General features: G+C 45.7%; 2 protein-coding genes across 4 annotated transcripts in view; both read right to left on the bottom strand.

Moving 5' to 3' along the window:
• Positions 1–814: 814 nt before the first annotated feature.
• JPT2 (Jupiter microtubule associated homolog 2) lies at positions 815–19438 on the bottom strand. Its single transcript, XM_039560548.1, is given in 8 exon segments — positions 815–3647; positions 4378–4423; positions 10472–10614; positions 11088–11236; positions 17103–17125; positions 17127–17192; positions 19233–19255; positions 19348–19438. Coding segments are annotated over 8 exon segments (726 nt in total). The 3' UTR covers positions 815–3462.
• Positions 19439–23626: 4188 nt separating this feature from the next.
• Positions 23627–27998, bottom strand: part of CRAMP1 (cramped chromatin regulator homolog 1) — a 53168-nt gene continuing 48796 nt past the window's right edge. For all 3 annotated transcript variants that reach the window (XM_039560032.1, XM_039560031.1, XM_039560030.1), the window contains exon 21: positions 23627–27846. In XM_039560032.1, coding sequence (XP_039415966.1) covers positions 27682–27846 — 165 coding nt within the window. In that variant the 3' untranslated portion in view covers positions 23627–27681. The remainder of the gene's footprint in view (positions 27847–27998) is intronic.

Below are 27998 nucleotides of genomic sequence, written 5' to 3'. Positions count from 1 at the left end.
CTCACAGTAATGCTGCTTAAAACACCAACAGAGAGGACATTAATCTTCCTCATTGAGAGTGCAGTGCGGGGTATTATGCAGTCATGCAACAGATGGACAGTATCAGACAGTGCTTGCTTAAAAGGTTTTGCACAGCAGCCAGCAGTCTTCACAGGGGTTGTGCATGATCTGGGTTATGGGAATCAGAAGGGATGACACACTGCAGCTGGGCTGTTCACTAGAGTGGTGAGGTCGTGTACAGGACAGACATGGTGACATGTTTAGGGACTAAGCAGCAGATATGCCTAGAACCACACACAACTCATGAAAGCATGCAAGTCCTCCTTTAACCACTTCCTTGGCTAAGCTCACTATGGACTATGGATACTATCATTTTCCTGCCCAGACTGAAACAGCAACCCAGACAACATTCTATCTGAAGTGTTTAGCTACAAACCAGCAGTTTTGGGGAAAGCAATGAGGTAACACACACAGTTGCAAAGTGGAGCTATACTGGCTGCAGCTCAAAGGAAAGACAATCCTTCATTGCTAATGTGCGATCTATCAAGGACATTGCCACATTCCCACACTATGCAGATCCCACCCAAAGCACTGTACATGCTTCAGAGGAGAGTTCTGAACTGTAAATGGCCAAACACAGAAGCCACTGTAGGAGTGAGGGCTGGCCAAGAGGCTCTGAGAGCATCACAGCCTGGAAGTTCAGGGATGAATGACACAGACACGCAACATCCTGGATGAGAGGCCACTGCATCCAGCTCACCCAGAACTGCAATGTCAGTAGCTGCAGTTCCCTCCTCTGTCAGCCAAGGCAGTCTGGCACATGAAGGATGTTTTATGCACTCAACAGAAACACACAAGTGAGGGTATGACTTCTCCACATAAAGAATATCCCCTGCTCACAGGGAATTGCTACATTTTACTACAAATAGCCTTAAATATTTAAAATATTTGAATATTTAATTCTGTTTACAATATTGCTGAAGAACATAAAATCCCAGTGTGGTACAGAACATCATGGAATGTTGCCCACAAAAAGGCATTAAGCTGAGCTCTTGCTACCATCCTACCCCTAACCCAGGGATAAGAGGTGTCTGTCTTATGGGCAGCCTTGGGCAGGATGTCATAGCTTCTGAGTACAGTCCCCTGTACAGAAGGCCTGAAAATGTATATGCAATTTTTTTCCCATTTCAGACAATAAAATTCACCAGTGTAGCTATAGTGAAATAAAGTACTGACCAATTTATAAAAGCAGGCATCTACAGCACACAATGAAGTAACAAAATACAGAGGTTTATTGATAACTGCATGTTCTGTCATTTGATTTCCAATCCCCTTCTGTCCCAGAGAAATGCTCAGATCAATCTTACTTGATGAGTTGAAAACATTGTTTAGATTCCAAAGAAAGAAATGCAAGAAAATTAACATAGTTTAACTAATTTAAGGCCTAGTTAGAAGTTTCTGTTTAAAAGACAGGCACTGAAGCCAATGCACATCAGGTACTAAAAGATGCCAAATGCTTGATATTGGAGATAGCACCAACTATATCAGAGCCTGCAGTGCAGGAAGCAGCCTCTGGTTGACTTTTCCACATGACAAGCTTCCTGTCAAGTACTGGAACAAGGAACTGAAACGGCTAATGTGTCTGAGACTCATGCAGAGGCTAGAGCACAGACTCAGGAAGAGCTGCTAGAAAATACATGTTTGGAAGTAACATAAGTTCATTCCAGGGTTGCAGTCTGAACTACTGCCTTGTTTTCCTGGGGGGGAAAAATAACAGGCAGCTCCAAACCAATCTGAAAGGTACAAAGGCATTGAAATCCCTACTTTCCATGGCTGTTTCTATCCTAGCACTGCCCCATATATTTCACCATTTGAAAAGACAACTAAGTCTTAAAGCAGTCACCCACCGCTGCTGACACAAGGGAACTGCATGGCTTAGGAAGCATTACAATCACAGAGAGGTTTAGCACCTGGCCCAGCATCCCATCTCAATGGCAGCAGTTCCCAGGGAACATGGGCTAGAACAGCAGTGGATATACACAATAAGGCCACTTGGTCTTTGGCATAACTGACCAACTCCTGTTTTGATATGTCAGATTTAAAAGGTCAGTATTCAATATATTTAACAGTAAGCACCTAATGTTAACATTCATATACCAATGCTCTGGATATGATCATAAAATCCATTCAGAGAACAAACCCTCCCCCAAAAACATCTGTGCAAAACATGCACACCTTCCAAACATGATTTACAACAGACTTTAGCAATAGAAACCTTCTGTTTGTGCTGGCTTTGTTTTTCCAACTAAGGTAATCTACAGCAAAATCAACTACAGCTCTAGGTTGGGGAGAACTTACATAGTTCTCCCAACCTTACCAACAAAAATTTGAGACAGTCAAAGGCAAAGGTAAGGCTGATGAAAGACAAGAGACTTCACTAACAGGCTCGGCACAGGCAAAACCAACAGGAAAATTCACTGTGGTGGAGACAGGAGAACAGTCCTGGTTTCCACAGGGAACCAAGTGAAAACATGGACTGAAGCTAAGCCCTTTCTACACAGGCTGGGTCAGAGTGACCTGGCTGACATCTCAGCATATTCCCCATGGTAACTGTAAACTTCCAAGTTGCCTCTGTTCAAAGAGTACCATAAAGCTATTGTTTGCACCCACATCTTTACCAGAAAACCTACAAGCACTCAACTAGAGGCACCTACATGAAACAGCATGTTGGACTGCCACACATGAAGAGCTAGTCACAGTAATCAGCAGATTACTAAAGGCATCCAAAAGACCTGAATATCTGGGCAGGGGCAGACCACAATCTTTACAAACATATGATGGTTTATGAGCATAAAAGAAACCTTCAGCATATTTTGTCCTTGTATCAGCAATCATGTGCTGCAAAGCAAGAAAGAAAAAGAAGCAATGACTGAAGACACTCTTAACCTTGGCAGCACTACTTGTTCCAGTGGAACATATTTATATTCATGTGACTGCAAGTCAGCTCACACTGTGAAGCTGCATTCCATTGCCATGGGGAAAGCCCAGCCTACCTGCTGTGCTTCAGAATCTTCAGGTGTGACCTCCAGGCCCCCTCCCATTCACAATGTTTGACATGTTGACTGTGTGGATAAGCCTGACTCCACAAGAGTGTCCTGAGCCATGAGCTAGGTAAGAACCTAACAGTCTGAGGAACTCACCACTAAGTAGCACTGATTTTTCACAAAGTTACACTAATGTCCCACTCTGCCACCCACCCAGGCAGGCCAATACTCACATCTTCCACAAGGCACCCATTCCCTCCCTAGCCCTCCCTCCCCAAATCACCAGGTTATCTTTCCTACACACTCTAACATAACCCTCATCCATCTGCCTAAGTATCTATTCACAAGCAATAGTGTATAAACTGACCTCGCCACCACAGACAAGAGTTTCTCCATTAGGGACAGTGACACAATGACCCTAATAGAATGCAATGCTGGATTTCCCCCCTGGCGGATTGAGGACTTTGTTGTGTGAGCGTGGCCTTGGCCCTAGTCGGGGTTCATGATTGTCTATCTTGGGTTCTGGCTCCTTGCATCGCTCCTCTTTGCCCAGAGCTTTTTTCTCGCCTCCATCTTCCAGGTGTGGTTTGATATTTTCTGTAGCTGCATTAAAGAAAACAGATTAGATCATCAGATCAATTACTATTCTGTAGTACAGTAAGTGCCTCATCTTCTGTGGGCCACATTATTTCCCACATCTCCCATCCACAGCACATCAAGGTTTCTCATTATCTGTTCATTTTTCCTGAAGCAAACAGGTGCTAAGAATTTCACTTTTCACAACAATTTCTCTCTTCCTTCAGCAATCTTTCTAAGAAGGATATAAAGACTGAGCAATACACCTTCAGAATTATTTTGGCAGTTGCAGGCAATTAAGAGATACAACGTACCAATCAATCCTTTCACACTGAGCTTGAAAGCAGACGTCCCATCATTCTTTAATAATTCTTTAATAATTAGCTGAGCAAGAATACATTTTGTCAGTCAGCTATTTATTATTTACAACTACAGAAGGCCAAAATTATCCATTTGAAGGAGATGGCAATATACAGATGCCATATATGGATTCCATACATATCTGTATGTAACACACATGGCATCAAGCAAAGTATAAATACACAGACACAGAGTATCATGACTCATGGCTGTGTTCACTTCAGTAAGAGGAAGAGAACCATTTCCCTGAGACAAGTGATTAGATTTCTGACTAAACTTTTCAGTCAGATTATCCTAAAATCACAAGACTAAGGCTAGTGTTTAAGCAGAAGCACAAGAAACTTCGTCAGAGCTTATCTTTCCAAAGAGAACAGAGAAAATAATTTCTCTTGCTGACCTTCTAGCTTCTTTGGTGTTTCCTCTTCTTTCAAGACAATGTGATCCTGCAAAGAAATCAAAAACTATCTTAGTGTATTATTGCTCTCAAACAGCAAGTCTGTCACAAAGTCCTTCTGGAAGTTTTGCTTCATTTCTAATAGATCACTGATCAAGTAAAAGTAAGCAGTGTGCAGCCCTTCATCCCCTCCACTTCTACAGAAACCCAAAAGCAGGGGGACCAATCTTCTATGTTATGGCAAGGTGCACATCTCAGACAATTCACTGAAACATGGATGAAGAGGCTACGTTAGATCATCAAAACGGTAAGCACAGCAGTGGTGGGTTAATTGCCAGACTCGATTTTACAGGTCTTCTCCAGCCTTAAGGATTCACTGATTTTAAGGTCAGGAATTACCATTCCTGTCAAGCACCTGCAATCACCCAGGAGAAGCTGGTATACACAACTATAATACAACCAGCCCTTGAAGACCCTATTTGTATGCAGCAATTCCTGTCTTCAAGGACAGCAAGTATCCCAACAGTCAGGTAATAATCAAAACATTTTAAGACTGTTTTCCCAACAATCTCAATTGACTGTTGGAAAGACACAGCCACACTTCAGAGAAGTGTTTTCCCACCCATGAAACTCAACTTGCAGTAGTTTTTTGTAAATATCCTGTCTTCTTTCCATCCCAGTATCTCCCACAATTTCAATGCTCTAATCAATGACATAAGAATTTCCAAAATGTTGTCCTCCATTTAGTCAGGAATTCATAGGAATTAAAGTTACATTTCTAAAAAAAGTAACTAAAAAGAAATAGCGACCATCCCAATAAAGGAGTACAGAGAAACAAAGCAAAACCCTCTCCTACACCAACAGCACTACTCCTGCCAAAACCTAGCTCCCAGTCTTATTTTTCCTCCTCCTTGCATATGGCCCCTACTCAGAATATGCATAAAAAGAAAGCACTCTACCAACACTTTAAATTTAAGGGGAAAATAAAGGCAAGAAAGTTAAATTGGACTGATCCTTTCTTCCTAAGCTTCCACAAAAAACTAGAGTCGTTTTCAGTACAATGACAATTTCTGTTCCAGTTCCAGCCACAACGGGGTTATTTTTGCAGTAGCCAGGGAGGGCATGGCCAGGACCTGGAGCTTATTCTTTACCACATCATGTGCAAGGGGTGGGGGGAAGAGGTCCCTTCTGGCCTGCAGTGGTGGCTGAGTGGTTGGGGCAGTGCCTTGTTCACATGGTGAGCATTCAAGTGTGAATTGTTCATCCTTCTTGTACACTCCATTATAAATTTTGTGCTGTTACTGTTCTTTTCCTATCTCATTGCTGTTTCCAGTAAATTGTTGTTATTTCAACCCATGATTTTTACCTTTTGTGCCTCCAATTTCCCTCCCCAGCCACAGGGGGAAGGGGGAGGGGAGTGTGAGTGGTGCATGGTTTGGAGTGTTTTCAGTGGGAACACTAAACTAGGGAATACCATTCCTAAACCACATCAGTTTCATAGAATGTTAAATTTCTGTGCTATCTGACATGCCAAAGACATTATCAGCATAATATCTACTCACTTATTAGTATTTACTTAGAGTAAGGCAGCAGGTTGTAAATCTGTATATAGGGCACTTAAATACAGTAACTGGTAATGTATCCTGCTTTTTCCAAACCCAGATGTGGTCATAACTACAAGCAACTATTACACATCCCAGCTTTAAGATCAAAAGTCAACTGTATAACCTATGTGTAACAACTGTAACACTATACCAAGAGACACTTTACACTTTTGTCTATCAGGAATCAAGTACCTGCTGGGCGGGCCTGACACCACTGATCCCAAGTGCAGAGGAATTCCTTGTGGAGCGGGGGCATAGGATACCCCAGGAGAGCTTGGGCAACCCAGGGCTGTTGCAGAAGTACCCCTGACGGGGCCTCAGGCTGAAGATAGGCTTGCAAGGCACCTGCTAGCCAGCAGCCTTGAACAGCCTTGGGTCAGCTCACCCACTGCTTAGAGGCTTTCTCATGGGAAAGGGGCGTGAACTTTGCAAAGTATAACTTGGTGAAGGTGAACAATAAAACTGGAGCACAATGCTCAAATCGTATCGGTGTTCGTGTCGTGACTCTGGCTGGTTCCCCTGCACCCGGGAACCTCCCCCTGCTAAACCTGGCGCCCGAACAGGGACCCGGTGAGTTTTGCTACATGCAGGTTCGCTTAAATGCAGTAAGACTGAATTTCATCGTATCGGTGCGGCGGAACCAGGGGAGCCAGAGCAGGTGGCCCCAAAGCCAAGTAAAGCCGGGGGCCCAGTCTCAAAGCTGAATAGAAAGCCGGAGGATAAGCCCCAAAGCCGAGTAAAGCAGGGGGCTAAACCGCAAAGCTGAGTGGCCAGAGACCGCAATTTCGCATGGCTAAGCGCGTACCTGCAGCAAAGCAGCTATGGATTATGAGGTGGGGACTCGACTCCTAGCCAGTATCCTCTCTAAGAGAGGCGATATCGTGAAAGACCGAGATCTCAATGCCCTCGTTACGTGGGCCCAGGAACACGGGTGTGTGAAATACACTTGGCTTTTGTTCTCAACCGAAGCGTGGGGGAAGTTGGAAACGAATTGTGGCTGTCCACGATTGAGGATGGAAAGGAAGCTAAAGAAGCTAAAGCTCTCGGCTTAACCTGGAGAGCAGTAACTGGCACTCTCGGAGAGATGAAAGCAGAGAGGACAGTGGCCGTGGCCACCATGGAGGCCTTAGGGAGCGGCGGCTCCGGGAACAGAACAGACGGGGGTCTTATGAAGCAGGGGCCGGGGACCAGGGCGGAGTCCAGGGTTGCGTGGTTCTTCAGGCTGGCCGCGAAAAGACCGATTAAAGGCACAGCAGCACCCATCCGCTCACTGCGGGAGTTGCTGGACTTGGCAGGGAAGGAAGTTACCCCTCCGAAGTCTGAGGGAGAAACGGCTGTGAAGGTGGAAGCAGAGCCGCCCAACTCAGGGGGCGGGGCACAGGCGGACGAAGGAGAAACAGGCAGTCCTGGTGCCCGGCCGAAAGTGGCAGCGCAAACCAGCGGTCCTAATGCCCGGCTGAAAGTGGCGGCGCACAACCCCCCTCTGCCAGACAGCGGAGCAACGTCTGGCAGCGAAGCGGCTTCTGCGGTTTCGTTGCCTGCAGAGCCAGAGCCAGCCAGGGCTGCCGGGGGTAAGCCCCAAGAGGGGGAGAAGCACCGAGAGGTGATGCAAGAAGTAATCAAAAGGCTTGCTGAATTATCTACACGGCAGGACGCGCTGGAGTCCAAGGCTTGTGATATTACACCATCAGCACTGTGGCGTCCCGTGGCCCCACCGGTCAAGTTACCACCCAGAACTCCTACGTTCCCATCGTGAGAATCGGGCACAGTGCCTACAGCCCCTCCCTTCCCGCAAGGGGAGGTGCAGCCATTGTTTCCATCAGCCCCGACAGGGAGGACTGACCCATTGCAAAGGAGATGGAATGGAGTTATCCATGATGCAATCATTGAGGATGATTGGCAAGCAGCGGATGCCCTCGCTTGCCCTGTACAGATACAAGGGGACACTGCAAAGTGGGAACCCCATGACTGGAAGATCTTGCAGCAAGCCAAGCAAACGGTCACCATACATGGCTCGTGGTCTGAAGCTGCACGAAGCATTCTGCAGTTTATCTTTACAGCAGATGTCCTGTGTCCTAATGATTGCATCAACATTGCACAATTGTTGTTAACCCCTTCACAGCTCCTGCTTTGGGAGCGAACGTGGAAGCAGCTAGCACAAGAAGAAGCTAGCAAGCACCAAGGTGATACACAAGACCCACTGTATGCGCTCCAAGCTGACATGCTAACTGGGAGTGGGGCTTATGGAGTGACAGTGACACAGCTGACTATGCCCATAGTCATTCATCAGTTGTCACAGACTCTTGCCCACAAAGCCTTGTTGTCAGTACCTGAAAAGAAGAAGTCTCCCCCGTATGCAGCAGTCCGACAGGGGCTGTCAGAGCCATATGGTCAGTTGATCGACCGTTTGTCAGCAGCCTTAAAGGATGCAACTGAGCTCTCTGAAGAGCTCCAAGAGCAAATGTTCCGAACACTTGCCTTTGAAAATGCTAATAGCAGACTAAGACAATTCTTGCTACGCTGCCCCAGGGAGCAGGAGTAGACGAGATGCTCGTGCGCGCTAGCCGTGTGGAGCAGTCATCTCAAACAACTGCCTTTACTGCAACGCTGCAGAATGTCCTGCAACAACAGGGACAAGTCATCGCCGCAGCACTAACCAGAGGGGTGCCCAGCAAGTGGTACCGTGCTATGCATACAGGACCCTGAAGCGAGAAGGCACAGTCAGCATCAGCTCCTGAGGAAAGTGATGCCACTACCATAACAGCTGGAACTCTGGGACCTCCATCCCGAGAAGCCTTGGGAGAGGCTGCACATGTGGCTGAGCGAGGGGGCTGAGAACTTGCCAGATCCACCACTCTCCGTAGCAGGAGAAATAGCAAGACTCTGTGGCGAACGTAACAGCTGCCTTAGGTGGTTGCTACTGACTTGTGGTGGGTGTCGGGTAACCCTCTCCAAAGGCGAAACCAAGAGGGGGAGTTGCGTAAATTCTTGCACATAGCACCAGACACAGAGGTAGAGTGGGGAATTGTTTTGACTGTCTTGAGACAAGGGCATTGGCGGACATCTTCGACCAGCTGTCTGCCCATTTAGATCAAGTGAAGGCAGTTAATTTGGCTAGCATCTATGTTTTTACCTGGTGCTTCAGCAGCCAGGGCTCACGCTACTTGGCATAAACTTGCTTGCTGGGCGAGGGATGAGTTAAACGTAACTTCGCAGATGCTTGACGAGCTAAGCACAGATGTTGCTAGTGTTAGACATGCAGTATTATAAAATAGGACAGCCATTGATTTTCTGCTACTAGCTCACGGCCACAGCTGTGAAGAGTTCCAGGTTATGTGCTGTATGAATCTTTCTGACCACTCTGTCTCAATTCACAAGCACCTCTCTGACCTCCAGAGGGGCCTACACAACCTTCGGGAGACAGACGACCCTATTGGAGATTGGCTTAAGGGTCTGGGTATCACCAGATGGCTGCGTACCTTGGTAGTAGAAGGCTGCTGATTGCTATTTGTAGTTATATTAAGCTTAATAATATTTGGGTGTATTTTTTCTTGCCTTAAAGCGGGGCTGCAGAAAATCATCAACCAGACCTGGGTTGCCCAAAAAGAAAACAGGGGATATGTAGAGGAATTCCTTGTGGAGCGGGGGCATAGGATGCCCCAGGAGAGCTTGGGCATCCCAGGGCTGTTGCAGAAGTACCCCTGACGGGGCCTCAGGCTGAAGATAGGCTTGCAAGGCACCTGCTAGCCAGCAGCCTTGAACAGCCTTGGGAAAAGGTATACACTGGTCAGCTCACCCGCTGCTTAGAGGCTTTCTCATGGGAAAGGGGCGTGAACTTTGCGAAGTACAACTTGGTGAAGGTAAACAATAAAACTGGAGCCTGATGCTCAAATCGTATCGGTGTTCGTGTCATGACTCCGGCTGGCTCTCCTGCACCTGGGACCCCCCCCCACCCCGCTAAACCCAAGTTCACTTTTTCACTGTTGATCACTTAAGCCTAATCTCCTGCTGAAGTGCTTTCAAGGTGACTGTAGATACATGTATTTAAGAGAGGAGAGGTGAAGTGTGCAGCCAGTCCTCACAAAGGTTTATGACTTTAGCTCACCAACTCCCAAGTTTGCATCAAAATCACACCTGCCAAACTGCAGAATAAGGAGAAGTATCTCCTCCCTATCCAGTTTAAATGCCTCTTAGCTCTGTCAAGAACTCCAGCTGTACCTCACTCACAAGAAAGATCAAAAGCTTTTTTCTCTTCATTTTTTTTTTTTGAACGCACATCCACAGTCTAATTAATGCTTTTACAACAAACTGCAGAGATCTGATACACCCAAAATAGCAAGCTATCAAAGAGACTTTGGGAATAACTGTCTAACTCAAAATCACTCCATGCACATTCAGTTCTGTTCTTAAGGAGAGCACAGGCACGTGACAGAGTGTGACAGGACCCCAGAGCTGCTGGCTTCTTGGTCTAACAGCAACAGAAGTACAAATACCTTGGGCTTGTTCGGGTGTGCTCGCACAATGCTGGGAGAGACAGGAGACCCAAAGATATCGCTTGTCTTCCCACCAGGTGGATTCATGCGTGGACGAGGCTGAGCAGAACTAGAGTCCTCAAAAATGCCACTTTCTTTTCCTCCTGCAAGGCAGTTGTTAAGACTTTTTTTCTAGATTAGTTTTATCACACTATAGTAAAAAAAAATCAAAACCAATATAATTCAAAGACTTCTACAACCCTGCTGCCTAGGGTTGTAGAAGGGACTTCCTTTTATTTGCCTAGTTGAAATCCTTTGTTACAATTCACCTGTGGATCTCAAATTGAGCCAACTGCTCATACAGCTTTACAATAGAAGCTGTTTCCTTTCATCATTTCTTAGAACCTCAATTTGGGAAGAATTAAGACCTGGATGATGTGCTAAGAAGTCTGTGAACATGCAGATCACTGAAATATTCATATATTCAGAAGTCTGAAGAGATACATTGTATATATATACTCAGTATATAAAAATGCAACAGAAGAAGACAGAACCCAATGTTCCAGTTTAGGAACACAAAACCATACTATGCTGCAATCCAGGGCCCAGTCACACGGAAAGAGGGGGCAGCTTTTACCTGGAGGGTTTGTTCTTTTTGGAATGTTCTGAGGTTGTTCTGATGCTCCAAAGATATTGGATGCCATCCGATGTGGTCTGCTTGAAGAAGACACCTCCTCTGTACTCCCAAAGAGATTACTAGAATCTCCTCCTGGGGGCTTCAATACCCTATATCACAGAATGAGGAACAAGATACAAAAACTCTTTTAAAATTTATAGCATTCAACATATCTGGTGTCCCCTTCCCATTCTCTCCTTGTATGTAACTATTCTGATTTTAATTTACATTAAGTAATTCTGCTATATCCATGAAGTATCTACTTTTCAAGAGCTGTTTTAATATTCTTAAGTTCAGCACAAATATTGCCAACGTCCTAGTTAGTCAACTTGATCATTAAGCTATCTATGATTACTTGGAATGATCCTAACACTGCCACCTACACAAATGGCTACGCTATCTGCGGTGTTCCAGAAACAACAGAGATTAAGAGAAGCCATGACTGGTTAGGGTTTTAAAAATAACCATTACAGAATCAGACTTTCTGCTAAACTGCACATACCAACTTTGAATCTGTCATACAATTCAAACCCTTTTAAATAAAGGCAGACATTTCATAACTACTAAAAATTTTACTAGTCTCAATCATCAGTTATCACAGTACCTGCTGTAGTTAAGAATGGAGAGAGAATACCAAAAAGCCAATTTTTTAGTGGTCGAGCTGCAAATCCATTAAAACTAAAGCTTTGCAACAGAGGATAGCAAATGATCTCCAGAAAAATTGGAGCTTAAAACAGAAATGATCTAACTTCTTGAAAACTTACCAAAAGTCATGCTTGTCCTTCAGTAGTAATTCCATAGTTAATGCCTATGTCTTGTTCAACAGACTACGAGCCCTGCCCCAAAAAGGAACCAGACCACTATTTGGGAGTAGAATCAGTGGAATTAATTGGAAAATTAACAGAAAAAGCACAGGAAAGAGATGAATACCTAAATATGGCTGTAAAGAAGCTCAGCAAAGAAAAGGACCTGAGAGTGCTGGTTGACAGTGGCTGAACACGAGCTGGGTGTGCCCAGGTGGGCAAGAAGGCCAATGACATCCTGGCCTGTACCAGGACCAGTGTGGCCACCCAGACCAGGACAGAAACCTGTGCTGGACACTGGTGAGGCACCTCAAATTGTGGGGGCAGTTTTGGGCACCTCACAACAAGAAAGACTAAGGGGCTGGAGCATATCCAGCAAAGAGAATGGAGCAGGGCAAGGGTCTGGAGCACCAGGAGCAGCTGAAGGAGCTGGGGGGGCTAGGCTTGGAGAAAAGGAGGCTCAGGGGGAACCTTCTGGCTCTCCACAACTCCCTGACAGGACGGGGCTGCGGATAGGGCTCTGCTCCCAGGGAACAGGGACAAGACAAGAGGAAACAGCCTCAAGTTGTGGCAGGGGAGGGCAGACTGGACATCAGAAGGAATTTCGTCACAGGAAAGGTTGTTAAACATTGGAATGGGCTGCCCAGGGCAGTGGTGGAGTCACCATCCCTGGAGGTATTCACAAAATGACTGAATGTGGCACTTAATGCTCTGGTCTAGTTGACAAGCAGTCAAAGGTTGAACTCTGCCACCTCAGAGGGCTTTTCCAACCTTAATGATTCTGGGATTCTGTATCAAAAATAATCTTTACAGTTACATCTACCAATTTTCCACAGTCTCAGCAGCTGAACAAAGGTAGTAGCTCATTTATACTACTTCTAATCTGAACCCTTGATCTGGAACCTAAGGTAACCTTTACTTTTAAACCAAGAGAACAGTTACAAATTGCAAGACCTTGATCCCATGTACCTGAACACAATTCAAATGTCAGTGAATTATTACAACCTCTTCTCTCCCTAGCCCTGTGACAGCAGCATGCCATTCCAGGTGAGCTATGCCGAGCATAAAATGAGGTTCCTCTTGGTGCCAAGATCTACTCCAGTTTAAGATTTAATTTCACAAAAGTAGAGATATTTGGCTGCTCTGTCAGAAAATTAGCTTTGTGCACATTTCAGATCTCAAGATGCAGAAAGCAGTTTTACACTCTGGGAAGAAGGAGAAAAAAGTCCTCTTTTAGTCTGGGAATAGTTTATATAGATAGTACTAGACTCAGAGGGACTGTCTTTGCTGGCCAATTTCAATATTTTAATCCTTACTATGACTATGGATTTAATAAATGCCTTTAGCTTGAGGAGTAACTAGAATTTCAGCAGACAGGACAACTTCTTGTGCACAGATCATACAAAGCTTATTTATTTACAATTTAGTGTCCAACAGACTACAGATCCAACTAGCCTCTGTGCTCTCCATATATCTTAGAAGATTTAAACCCACTATTAAAGCAGATGTTGTATAGGTAAATTATGAATTTCAATCATTCACAATGGTCCAGAAACCGAGGCAGTTTAAGTATTTGAAGTGGGGAGACTTAAGGAAAAGGGAACTCTACAAAAAAGTAGTTTGGGAAGGGGGTCTCTGTTAAAATGGAGTCCTCTCACTTAATTTAAATGATTTTTGACTTTACCTGTTCTTTTCAGCTATTTTTTTTAACTGCATCTAGTCTTTCTTGCGTTCCAACTACACTAAGTATACCAGCAAAAAGACTAAAAGGAAGTAAAAAGCTGTTTATACAGCTGGAGTCTCTTACACCCCAGATTCACTCCATTTACCATGCTGTTTGCTTAACACATGCATACAAGCATAGAAGGGAATAATAAAATAACTACACTCAGAATTTTTTTTTTGGTTTAAGAAAAATAGCCAGTCATAAGAATCAAATTACTTCTCATTCCTGCAATGGGTTTTAAGAGCTATTGCAGAAAAATTCTGGAGAAAACTCATTTTAAGATTAAAAGTCTTGATAATTCAGTAAAGAAACTTAGAAATAAATCCAACACTGATTAATCTTATACTGTCCTCCTATTTTCAGCTTAGTATCCACACTAAGAAAACCCTACTGTTCAACAAATTAGCCAGAGGGATCACTGGTGGTGTTTACAAGGTGGAAATCAGCAAAAGTACCTTTTCTGCCAGCATCACACAAAATAATCTTGACTACATACGCAAAGTGGATTTACCACCTCAATTTCAGGAACTTCTAAATGCTGGGAACCTTCCAAGCATTACATAAATGTTCAAATGGTGGTAATACCAGGTTAATAAAATTCAAACTAATACAAAGTCAGATAACTAAGTCATTCACAGGAATTACCAAAATAACCTTGAAGTACAGCAACGAAGTCTGTCAGCTGATGTCAGCAAAGAGGACAGGGCTTTGCACTCGCTCCCTCCAACCAAATATGTGGGAGACTACAAAGCTATTTTCTTTCTGTGTAGCCTCTAGAGCACTGCTGGCCTGCCTCCCTGTACTACCACGTACTCAGTTCTGGAGCAGAGCGAGACGTGCAGGTCCCCCAGACCAAGTAAGAAAATCAGGTTTCACCTGTAAATCCTAACAAAGGAAAACAGCATGCTAAACTCAGTAAGTCAAGATGAGCTGCTTCAACAGAGTACACAGAAATTTAACATATACTATATAGCAACTTTATATAGTCATTTTAGTTTACATCAGTATTATGTCAGTTTACACAGAGACATTTTTGTGTCTTGTAGCCAGGTATGTTTGATCTTTCTTCCTTTGGGAAGGTGTTTTATTCTTTCAAATCATGAAAAAACCACCCTTTGTCTTCTACAAAATCTAAATCTGCCTTTCTCTCCCTCCCCTCCAGCAGACCAGAAGTTTGTGAATGCCTCTAAAACAGCTAAATCAAGAGCCCTATTCTGCAAGTTTAAAAGCCCCTACTAATTGCTTTGTTCTCTTCTGGCAGATTTGAAGAATTTTAATTAGCTCTTCTGATCTTTCCCCCCCCCCCCCCACATTCTAACACACGTGAATTTGAGTGCGCTTTCCTCATTAAGCCTTTCAGACAACCAATGGAAGGGGTGACAAGGCTTATCCATTACTTCAAGACACCCTCTACATAATTTTTTTTTTAATCCTGCCTAAAAGTTAAACACTGAAATTTTGTCAGTTTTCAGACTGTTCTAATACAGTAGACAGAGCTGCATTATACATAAGAGACTCACTAAGGTGAGAGAAACTCGCAGGAAGCAGGTGTTGAGGTTTGGAACTGCAGGCTCTAAGGCAAGACCAGAGGTCCTGGGGTGCTCCTGCTGTGGGATCAATAGACTCATGGCTCATTAAACAGCTCACTCACATAGAAACAGCAAGCTGTGTTATGCAGCCATGCTCTTGATCTGAAAGCTCCAAGATACTCTGCAGTGGCCCCGATGGAAGTAGAGGAATATAAGCATTCCATTTCCAAGATGGTTAAATTTACCATTGTCAGCTCTTTGCAGAAGCTGTGAAACTGCTCGTACACTGGATGAATTGAGAGTATGTTAATACAATGCATCTTTATAGCGCACAATAGCAGAATGATACAACTCTGTCCTGCTTTGCTTTTAGAAGCTCTTAGACATGCAATCCCATGTTTTATTTTGGAAAAGCAAAACTTCCTTAAAAATACAAAGTGTCATTGTTAAAGTTTAATAAAATAAAACTAGGCAGTTAATTCGATTCAGCAAACTAGTTGCTTGCCCTATCACTGTACATATTAATAGGGTCACTAGAAACACACTTCCCTGGACAATTAAGTGAAAGCTTTCACTTAAAATCTTCTTAGCATCATTTATTTCTAACTGTAATACCCCTGTATTATGAAGTTCTCAAAATGCAGACACTTGTTTATAATTTCCTCAGAAAGATTTTCACTTTAGGAAGACTTATTTTTTCCTGCTTCCACAGCTGGTGGTGGTTGCTGCAGGGATTTGGAATTAGGCTCAGTTTAAATTACAGCAACTTCTACATACCAAGAACTGCAAAAAGGTTTGCATTCTCACTAAACAAAGTTTTGTTTAGGGAATGAACAGAATAAGCTATGTCTTTAAACCAGGTACTTTTGCTCTTGATGGCACAGGCCATGAGTCAATAGTCAGCGCCTCAGAGACCACGTTGCAAATCCACTGAAGGACGTGCCTGCGGTGCTGCCACGGGCTCCGGTACAGAGCTGTGAGTGGCTCTAGCCTGCTCTCAGGCACCACAAACACACTCCGACACGGCAACGGGGAGCAAGCTGTAAGACCACCTTTGCTCGCTGTTAACTAACACGTTACAACGGTCTGCCCAGGAACCCAATTTATGCGTTAAACGTGGTTTCAAAATTACTATGAGAACAGACACTTCTGAGAGACTACACCAAGGACAGAGCATCCTCAAAAGTCTTCTAAAACCAGGTCACAGCTTGGAGCGACTGGAATGCAAGCAAACTTAAAGCATTCTTAGACAATTTCGAAACCCTTCCTCCTTCCTGCACGGGACAGCCTCGCAGATGGATTAATCACTGCACTCACGCCATGCGGTATTCAGGGTGTCTGCCCTCCTCCAAACAAAGCAATATATTTCAACTTCGTAGGGCGAAAACATGCAAACATCTGCTTCTGCAGGCGTTTGTGCTGAATCCTCCCCCTCACAGCTTCACAGAGAGCAGCCGGGGCCCCTCGCTCCCCGTGAGTAGAAACACGGCGGGAGAAGGTGCTCCCCGGCGCTGGGCCCCTGTCCCCAAGGGGGTCCCTGCAGGAGTTCGGGGGTCGGGCCCCCGTGTGCCCCGAGCGTGGCCTCAGCCGAGGCAGCACCAACGGAGCGCAACGCGGCCACTCCCCGACCTGTAAACTGAGGCACGGCGAAGACACCGACCACGCGCTGGCTTCTATCCAGCGGTACGGGAGGGATGGGCCTGCGCTCCCGCCCGCCGCGGCGAAGAGGCCCCTCAGGCTGGACCCGATTCTCCCTCGGCCAAGGCTACAACCCCGCCCTTGCCCCGCCCCCCCCCCACCCCCCCGGCCCTCAGCCGGAGCTCGCACCTCCCGCGCCCGAACAAAGCCCCGCCGAGGACCCCGCGCCAACCACACGCCTCTTTCCCCCCATCCCGCCGAGCGTCCCCCACCGCCCCACCTGGAGCTAGGCTTGGCCGGCTCGGGCCTCGGTGCCCTGGAACATGGTGGCGCTCAGCAGCTCCGCTCCACAGCCCCACTCCACCCGCCGCTGCGGGGAGGGCCGGCCGCCCCGCCTCCGCCATTGGTCGGCTTAGCTGCCCATCATAACGAGCAACCTATCGAACGCAGCTCACGCGCTCGAGATCCCACCTGTCCGGCCAGCCTCGCAGAGGGAGGGAAGCTTAAAACGACCCGCGTCGGCGCTCATCCTGGATGCCTTCCATTGGTTGCATTGCCCGTCCGTCGTAGGAAACTGCACAGCCATTGGCCAGGGGAAGGGCGGGGCGAGCAGCTGGAGGGCATTTAAAGGGACGGGACGGGGTGGGGTGTGTGGGCTCTGAGTATCAGTCTTACAGGTGGGATCTTGTTTTGGGTCGAAATGGCGATGCAAAGCAGTAATCAGGAGGAAGATCATCTTACAGAATAACCTAAGGGAGGGCTTCATAACCTGCTGCCCTCCACAGCGTTTCCGAGCTCGGGGATGTCCGAGCAGCAGCCCTGAGGCGCGGAGGGGAGCGTTGCCCGGAGCAGCGCGGGGAGATTTAAGCGGCTCCAGGGAGCGCGGGCGACCCGGGCGGGCGAACAGGGTGTGGAGAGGGAAGGGCGCTGCAGCACAGGCAGTTTGCTCAGTTTCTGGTCATTACAGTTGCTGAGGGAACTCAAATATTTAATGTCCATTCAGCAGGGAACTGAGTCCTCTAAACTCACAAAAAAAGATGCGGTGAATCAGACTGAACTCCCAAAAAAACATGCAAAACATGCAAAAACCCCATGTAGCCACCCAGGCTTCGGGCTGTAGCTAATGCCTGAGCCTGTCAGTGGATTTTACCAGTGATGGGCAGCTGCATCAGATGTGACCAGGTAGATGACCTGCCCAGCCTGGCATCAGAGTTACAAGACAAACTAGAAAGGCTGAGAAGTGTTAGAAAATCAGAGGCTGGTGAGACTGTGCTCTGGCCTCCCTGAGACAGGAGCAGCCACCAGAAAGGAGATCCTCTATCCGTCCCCCAGCAAGGAGCAGGTACCAGCTGTGAAGTGAGAAGCAAGTGGAGGGGAGTCTATACTCGGGGAAGCAAGCATAATGCTTCTTTGCCCACCTTGCTTTTCCCTCACAATATCCTCATAGGCAAACTCAAGAAGTGTGGGTTGGATGAGTGGATGGTAGGATGGATTGAGAACTGCCTGAGTGGCAGATCCCAGGGGCTCGTGATCAGTAGTAGAGAGTAAGGTTGGAAACCTGTCACTAGTGATGTCTCCCAGGGTTCTCTATTGGGCTCAGTGTTGTATAACTTGTTCATCAATGATTGGATGAAAGAGCAGATGCCTCCTCAGCAAGTTCACTGCTGATACAAGACTGGGAGGAGTGGCTGATACCTCAGAGGATTCAGAGGCACCTCAAAAGCTTGGGGAGATGGGCAGAGAAGAACCTTCTGAAATTCAACAAGGGGGAAATGCAGGTCCCGCACCTGTGGAGGAACAGCCCTGGGCACCGGTACAGGTTGGGAGCTGACCTCCTGGAGAGCAGTGCTGCAGAGTAGGACCTGGGTGTCCTGGTGCACAGCTATCTGTCCCTGACCAGCTGCATGCCTTGGGGCCAATAAGGCCAATGTTGTCCTGGCCTTAGAAAGTATTGCCAGCAGGTCGAGGGAGATGACCCTGCCTCTCAACTCAGCCCTGGTGAAGCCACATTTGGAGCATTGTGTACAGATCTGGGCCCCAAGAGAGACATGGAGTTCCTGGAGCAGTTCTAGCAGACTGCTACTAAGTTGGGCAAGGGTCTGGAGAATCTCTCTTATGAGGAAGGACTGAGGGAGCTGGACCTGTTCAACCTCAAGAAGAGACGGCTGAGAAGGGACCTCATTAATGTGTATAAATATCTAAAGGGTGGGTATCAAGAGAATGGACCAGGATATTCTTTCTGGTGTCAGCCAGTAGAACAAGGGGCAAAGGCAGAAACTGATGCCCAGGAAGTTCCACCCCAACATGAGGAAGAAATTCTTTACTGTGCAGTGACTGAGCACTGCCCAGAGAGGGTGTGGAGTCTCCCTCACTGGAGATACTCCAGAACCATGTAGACACAGTTCTGTACCATGTGCTCTGGAATGACCCTGCCTGGGGAGGGAAATGGGATCAGATAAGCCACTGTGGTCCCTTCCAACCTGATCGATTCTGTGATTGTTGTGTGTCAGGCCCCTATGCCTCACCTGGCCGTATTAGTGTGCAACAGGGGTTGGCCAGCGTGGTGTTGAGCAGTCTGTCTGCTGTGATCCACCCTGCTCCCTGGCATGTGTCCATGGTTTGCTCACAGTTCTGCAGCTGAAGCATGGGACAGCTGCCACATGAAAGCTGTTGGCTGCCTGGAGAACCTGCACTGAGAGGAGACGGTATAAGCTGCACCTGCAGACCCAGCATTTGCATGGCTTTTTAAACCATTTTTCATTGACTGTAACATTAGAAGGTAACATTTTCAGCTGAAGGTTTTACTTCACAGTGTTGGTGTGACCCAGCCCACTGCGGGTCTGGGGCTGCGTAATGCCAATCAATCCCAGCCCATCCCCTGGATGGAGTTTCCCAAGAGGCAGACTCAGAGGGTGGGTCGACAGGCGGCTCAGAAGCCTAAGCCGCACCCCCTGGGCGGTGCCCGGGTACAAGCCACCTCCTCGGTTCGGGAAAATTCTCGGTTACTTGGTGGTTCACTCGGTTCTCTGTTACAACTCCCGCCTCTCGGTTTACCACAGTGGCTCTTGTTCCATTGTATCCTCCCCTGGCTTGTAACTCATTGGTTGTTTTCCCCTTTCACCGGGGTTTTCAAATTCCCTATAAAACTGAGGAAAAAGCCTCAGGGGACCATCCCATCCCATCCCATCCCATCGGCTTCCAGCCTTCCGAGCTTGTTCAGGTTGTGAAACTTCTAACAATAAACCAGATAAGATAGATTAGAAGCCAGACCCGAACAGCCTCTCTCTTCCTTTGTCTCCGAGCCAACGTGAGGCGACACCATCGGTTCCTGCTGTGTTCCCTCTGCTGAGGAGCCAGCTAGCTAGCTCAGCCAGCAGCTCTTTTCCTGATGCCGAAGTCACTTCAGTGACCCGCAGAAGTAGTGCAGCTGGACTGTCTCTGACCTGGGGCATGCCAGAGTTGGTGCCTCAAGCACCAAACGCTGCGTTATCACAGCTCTACAGCTTTCCGTATGTCAAAAAGTAAATTTAGAGGCATAAATTTAGCAGCATACTGCTGCTTTTGTTTTGAAGGACTAAAAAAACCAAATCAAATAAAGCCAAAAAAACCCCACAAAAAATATGTACTATCACTGCAGTATCTTGTTTTGCTAATAATTTTTCAGACTCATTCCTTCTAGTTTTACTTAAATTTTGGTCTTAGTTTTGGTCATTAAGGGCAAAGTTAGCTAATTTGTGAGAGAAGATTCAGTACCAGCTTTGAATGAAGGTGGAAGAGATTTAAAGGTCTCTTATGCTGACAAAGGCTCGCAGCCAGTGGAGGGGAGAAGCCTCACAGAAGACCTCAAACTTGGTCATAGCCCAATTTTCTCAGTAAACAGGTGGGAGAGACAAGTACTCACTTTTTGGATGGGAAGGAAGTATCAAAATATTACTAATAAAACTTATGTTGAGCTTTTTGGAACAGTCTTCATTTCTTATCAAGTACACACTTGCACTTTCTCAGTGCAACATTAAAGTTGCCTTTTTGTATGCCATGGAGACCAAAATCCTAGAAGTGTACAAAAAGGAGTTAATTACTGACTGTAGTGGTTTTTGTTCGAAATATCCATTACTTACTTATTTTCCTTCTGTGAGATAAGGAGAAAGCAAAGTAGGCACAAAACTGAAAAGAATATAAAGAAGTTTATTAACAGAACTAAAAAAAAGTCAGAATCAGACTAAACCTTCAGAACACTTTCCTCCCCCCACCTTTCTCCTTCTCCCACTGACAACGTAAAAAGACAACCCTTGAGATTTTTCAGTCAGTTTACCACCTCTATAATAATCTTTTTCAGTTCACTTAGAGAGAGGAGTCTCTTGCTCATGCTATGGAGACATCTCCACAAGAAACAGTTCTCTCGTGGCTTCAGTGTCACAGCGAGACAGCCGCTCAGGTTGGTTCTCTGCTCGCATGTGAGAGTCCCTTCCCTTGACTTACAGCTTTCCCCACAAGTGCTTTCGAGGGTCCCATCTTTAGCTACTGGGGTACCATTTTAAGGATGAGCTGTTCAGAAGCAAAAGGTTCTCTTCATCTATCTCTGGGATCATCTTCATCTCTAGGAACAGAGTTCTTCTTCCCTGGGAGCAAGGGTCTTCATCACTTTCATCTCTCTCTGTTCAAGCTTCTCATCAAATCACAGCTACTTCAACATTTGCTTATTTCAGCACAAGTACTTTTGCTCATGATTGCAGTTTGAATACTCCATCCCCCATGCTTTCATGAAATTACAATGGGTACTCTTGAATCGCCCAAACCAGGCCAAGAGACACTTCAGAGACAGAGTTGGAGAAGCGGGTATTTGCTTTATTCGGTGCCGGGTGCGTAGGGGATTGCTCCTTCTAACACACACACACACACGGCACTTCCTACAACACGATATTATGGGTAAAATTCATGAATAGTCATCACATTCCTTGGGATCGGAGTGGTTATACAAATTAGTTCTCGGAAGTCATTAATATCATTAGCATACGTGTCACACGTGTGGTGTGTCCTGGTGGTCTCACTGAGGAAGGCTCCTCTTCTTCCTCAGGGGTCTTTCTGATGAAGATCAGTACTCTTCATCACAATGCACTTTTCACCTTTCTTTCTGGAGCATGGGCAGTCCTTTGTGGGGTGACTCAGCAGTTTCTGTGCTGGTTTCAAACAGATTCTTGTTCCTCTTATCTTGACAAGATTAGGGCGAATCCTGCTTCTCAGGTTTTGTGATTAACATTTGCTGTCTCCCAATAGTTAACTGTGCTTGCATGAGTGAACTATTGATCAGTCTTATCACTCTGATGTATCATAGTTCATCACCATAGCTTTACAGCAGAATCTCAGCTTCTAGGTTTGAAGCATCTCCTCTTTCTCCTCTCTTGGGGTTTCAGCTCTTCCTTCTTCACTGACTTTGGTGTCTTTATGGTGTTTTCTTCACGTACCTTCCCCTGACTCGGGAGAGGATTGATATTAGTAAGTTTCATCTGTTCTGAAGGAATCTTACAGCACTAAGAGAGTTAATCTCACCCGGACCTTGCAGCTGTAATTCGCTTATCACTGTTGGTAACATGGTCTTTGCCGGGCGGCGGCCTCAGATGAATTTTGGCCACACTAGGTGAGGGCCAGCCTGGCCTGGCCACGCCGTGGGGCCACCTGCACGGAGCAGGGCCGTGGATGGAACAGGGCTGTGTGGCTCTGGGGTGGCTGTCTCCTGGCCAGCCCGGCCTGCACTGAGGGGCTGCGCCGGGTGTCCGGCGAGCAGAAGTGGCTGAGATCTCAGCCAAGATGTGCCAAGCAGGGCCTGGCCCGGCCTCGCTGGGCTGCGCCGCGGGCCCCCAGTTACCTGTGCAAAAGCCAGAAGCAAGAGAGCTTTCCCAGGCACTGTTCATTCTTGAATGTGGATCACAGAGGCGTGTCAAGCTTCTTAAGTGGCTTAAAAAAGTTGCCAGCATTCAGACTAGCCAACTGATTGGTTCTGTCGGGTCTAGAGGAAGCTGTAAGCACCTCTTTGCAAGAGAATCATTTCCGTGGCTGATGGAGCCCTCTTTAACTAAAAACCTAAACTATGCTAAACCATGACACTGACCTAGATCACAGGAATTTCAGGCCTTGAGTCTAACTTGCCCAAAGCAGGGTGTGCTGCGTCAGCCCACCTTTCTCTGGGCGTTAGTTTTATCTTGGAAAGCTCTGAAGACAGATACCATGCAACCCTATCAGGGCTTCCTGTTCCCGAGTGTCCTGGGGTGAAAAGTTGTTTCTGGTAGTGGCTATATAAAACATGATGGCCTGAATACAACCTCCACAGCTGAGTTTCTGCTTATCTGAAGCTGTGAATGGGAAAAAAACCCACAAACTCCTAAGATATACACTACCATCTTTATTGTACCTTCTTTTTGGTGGTGGTTGGGATTTTTTTGGTGGTTCTCTTGTTTTTCTTTCTTTCTCCTGGTGCCCACAGCCCCAGACAGGCCATTCACAATAGCCAGCCTTCTGGTTTGACACATTTCTAAAACTCACCATGAGCAGACACTACTGAGAATGGAAGCTATAAAGCAAAAACAACCCTACCAAAATTTTCTCTGACCATGGGGAGAATCATCAAAATTCTGGGATGGGAGATGCCAATGGGAGTTAGGCAACTGCTTTCACTGCAACCAAATCACCTTGAAAGGCTTGGCCTTATGGACAAATTTTAACCCCCACCCCCACGAGGCCATGATCATGTAAATAAAGCTTAAATGGAAAAACCTGAGAGGACATGAACAGCAAGGAACACACTGGATGCAAGTTAGACCAAGTATTAGTATGTATTTATGCACAAGAATAAAAACAGCTTTACAAGTTGAATTGGAAATTTAAACAGAGGAAGTTTAACAGCTTTTGTATATTATATTAAATAACCAAAACACCTTTTTCCAAAATTGGTAAAGAATAAATAATATAATTTACAGTATGGTACAAAAAATAATCAGTAAGGACAGGCATTTTGCTTTATACATACACTATATAGGTATATTTATAATCTATAAAACAAATTCACATCTCAAACAAGCCAGAAACCTTAGATGATATGGCTTAGCTATTATTAAAAGAAACAGCATTAAATTCTGCTGCCAGAACCATAAGCTCTAAAGCAGTTATCATGTTTCAATAATTAATGATAACTTATTGCCGTAGTGCTTGCCAAGGTTTCATTTAGTTAACATTTACAAATTGCTGTGAAATTAACAGATTCAAAGGTTTGAAAAGGTTAAAAAAAAGTGCAGTACTTTCCTTATAAATGCATCTGAAGTCTGAGTGTAGAAAACAAAATGCAACTGAATTTCTACTGGGGATCTGCTGTCAGTAAATGAGATGTCTTTATAGGTTAGATTTGATTCAAGCCATTTAATTCAATTTAGAAATATAGAGGGTGTCAAAAAAAGGCTTAACAATGCTGTATGAAAAACAATTACTATTCCTATGCTTAGCAGATTTAGTGATACATGAGAAAATGGACTGCGTGGGTGATCAGGATGCAACACCGTGCACAGATCTCTGTCAGTGTGTGTACACACACCGGGGTGGATCCAGCCTTGGGCTATGGTGCTGCTCTGCCCATGGTGATGAGACACTGAATCTCCTGCCATTTACCTGGTCAACTACTCAGACCTGGCTTATGGTAGGTAAGTCACTGAGAGGGAAAAGCCTAGAGCAGTTAATCCTAGACCTGGAGGCTGTTAGTGTCCATTAGTCCTCTCCAACACCTCGTAGTGCCCCAGGAAGGTACTAACCTAACGAAGTCATTTCTACCTCAGAAATGATATTGTGTGCATTTCAGTGTCACTTGCTTGGATGTCTGCTTAGCCTGACATTGTCCCTCATACAGATTTTGTTACTGCTGAAATAATGAAAATTGAAGAAGTTTTGAGTATTACAACCCCCCACCCCCCCATGCACGTGTGCACATGCACATATGTGTGCGTGTGTGTATACACCACCTCCTTAGCAGTCTCAGGCACAAACTGATGATGACTACTATTGTAAAGCACATTCACCTAAAATCCAGAGCTGGTCTAATCAGAGATGTGTTTAAATGGCCTTTCACATAGTAAGGGTAACAAATACTGCATCAATTCAGAATTACCACAATGATCTTAATTATTCTTAAGTTCTTCCCTCATCCTCAAAGGGCTTTATTCTTAAAATGCAGTTTGCAAAGCATTACTGATTTCTGAAATAAAATTCTGCTTCATAATGCCAACTTTTAAGGGGCTGATGCCAAACACATTTCTAACCCCAACATTCTGAGTGCTGAACTGATTTCTGTCATTTATACTCTGTTATTACTGGGTGGTTCAAGCCCACTTGCAAAGGTTCAGCATATTAGAAGTTTTCTGATGTCACAGCATCATCAAAAACAGCCATTTGTGCTGCCTTTATTCTGCAGTTGTGTCCTTCCCCTCTGGGAAGTGAGTGGGCTGAAGCAGGGCAGCTGACAGCTCCTTGTATCGCAGGCAAAAAGCCTTCACGGATTGGGATGAAGTGCTCTGCTTTCCACTTCTGCAGCAGGTGCAGCAACACTGGCCCTTTTTCAAGGCAACTTCAGAGCCAAACCCAGTGTCATATCCACTGTGTTACCAGCATCAGTAGGGAAGATGAAAAGTTTGTCAAGTTACAAATACACTGGAGACCCTCACATTACTCTTGCAATATTTAGAAGTTTAAGAATGAGAGTTCAGATTTCTTTTCATACAGTACTTGATTAGAATGTAACACATTTCCTCCCGCATGTTCCGTAACCCACAGCCATAGTAGGTACCTTCTACTTTTGTCCTGCAAATCTGAAGGATTTTTGGAGACATAGCATGTAGAATAATCAGCATTAGTAATGGAGGAACCCAAAACCAAGAGGGAACAATCTGGGAAAGTCCAAACCAAATTACAGCTAAATTCAAAGTAAAAATGAAAAGTTTTAGTGGGAATGACTCTTGAGATTAAGGGGTGTCCTCTCCATACCAAGGGGGAATGCTCAGAACAAAACAGGCCCCAGCATTCATTTCTGTGACAGCCTTCAACTTTTCCTATTCCAGGTTTATGTGATTTCCTGACAATTTTGTCAGAATTCTCAAACAAGGCTCTGTGTCCATCAGAAAACTTGTTCCATTTTCTCCTAATGACAGAAAACACAAGGCCAACTCCAGAGAAGCTAAAAGTCATCGACCTAAAGCAGCATGAAGGGACTGGACAAACAGCAAAGAGAGTCAGTGCATTGTGAGCAAGTTACAGGAGACTCCCAGTCAAAGAAATACCTTGTACAAGTAGCTAAAGGCAGCAGAACTACATCCACCAAGTGCAAGTGGGGAAATGAACCCATGATAACAGCCTAACAGATGGAGAAGGTTTGTTTATTTATTAATAATACCAAGTTGAGGTTTATATAGGAGCAGCCCCTGGGAAAAGTTCAGAGCTACTCAAACCAGCCAAGGGACACCCTCTAACTGGAGAAGCAGCCAAGTGCTTACAAAAGGGGCACAACATGGGTATTCTTGCTCAGGACAGGAAAAGAAAGGAAATAAAAAAGGAAAGTGAATAAGAAGTCTCCTGAGTTATAAAGCTAGAACTGACAGACAACCCCAAAATTAACTTGATATCCTGTTGAACCCACTGGAATCAGGATCTGGGTTTTTCCTACAGTAAAACACAACATTAAATGCACAGGGATTTCAGAGAGGGAGTGCCAGACCCACTCATGCCTGGGAGTGACTGTAATGAAGAATGATGCTGAGGTACTACAGAGCACCTGGAGTTCACAGAACAAAGAGGAAGTAAGGAAGGACTAAGGGATTAAGCTAGAACTTAACACTTCTCTTCATGACACAAAACCGATCTCAACCGCCGTAGCATTAACCTAGTATTTTTTCCTACATATTACAATATTCTTTCCTGTTTCCTCTCCCAGGTAAATCCTGAGTTTTTGTGAAGATGGCAATATTTACATGTTTCCAGCAAAGCCAAGACTAATTATGACACAGCTTTCCTAGTGTAAGCTCTTTTGCCATGTTTCCAGACCTAAAAAGCAACTGTTAGGGAGAGCAATAAAGCACTCCCCCCCAGGGTGAACTGTGCAATGTGCTTAAGAATCTCAAAGGTTAAGAGTATGAGTGCAGTCAGGGTGATGATGATGGTGATGTGATGGGGTTTAAAAGATGGGGATCCAAGCAGCATGGAAGGAGGGAGGATCAGAGCTCCTCTACCAAACAAGCAAGCAGGTGTGAGCTCTGCTGGAATGGTCAAAGAGCCAAAGGAACAGAGTGGTCTCTAAGAACACAGCATTGGGGAGTGGCAGCGCCCTGGACAGAGTGCAAGAACTTCAGTTTGACTGAATGGTAAGAAGACTGCCAACTAGGACGTGCCAAGATACACAATGGTTCCCCTACCCACCACTACCCTTCATCCTCCACAACTTTCACGTGGATCCAACAGCATGGCATTTTGATCGCTACGCAAACAATGATTCGTGTACAGGAGCTTGTGGCAATCCCTTCCCCTGCTTGAGCGGCTTGCTTAGGCCATTCCAAAGTGCAAGTCCAGGACTGTCCCACAAACCTGCAATCTTAAATTGCTGATGCAGGGACACACTGTCTCCTGTAATGTTATTCCATGTTCTGTTGTTGCCAGCATATTGCACATTCCAGGACTAGCAAGTACTTCTTGAGACCTTTGAAACCAATTCTTCTCTGTTAGAAAGAAGCACACAGGACAGGGATAACTCAGCCTCAGCTGCTGCCCTCATCAAGTTCCAGCGCCGCAAGCTCCAATTTAGCTGAACAGTCTGCACCAGCCTGCTGGTCATTCCCTTACTGTGACAGATCCCCAATCGGGGGACCACCACCTCCTCCATCAAACAGGATCTCCCTGCGAGTCGGCTCAGGTATAGACAGCTCCTGGGCAAGGTCATTAAACCGAGATATGTAATCTATGCTGTTCTCATTCATCATGCAAGCCAGCTGGGAATCCACCACCTGGAAGAGACAAGGAGAGAAGAGATGATACATGTCAGTGGCAATTTCGTGGAATTACTGAGGTTGGAAGGGACATCTTGAGAGCATTTTATGCAACCATCTCACTTGAGCAGGGTCAGCTAGAACAGACTGCCCTGGGCCTTGTTGGGCAG

This window comes from Corvus cornix, chromosome 14, assembly GCF_000738735.6.
Source record: "Corvus cornix cornix isolate S_Up_H32 chromosome 14, ASM73873v5, whole genome shotgun sequence".
Lineage (NCBI taxonomy): Eukaryota > Metazoa > Chordata > Aves > Passeriformes > Corvidae > Corvus > Corvus cornix.
This window is presented reverse-complemented; position numbering and strand designations above follow the sequence as displayed.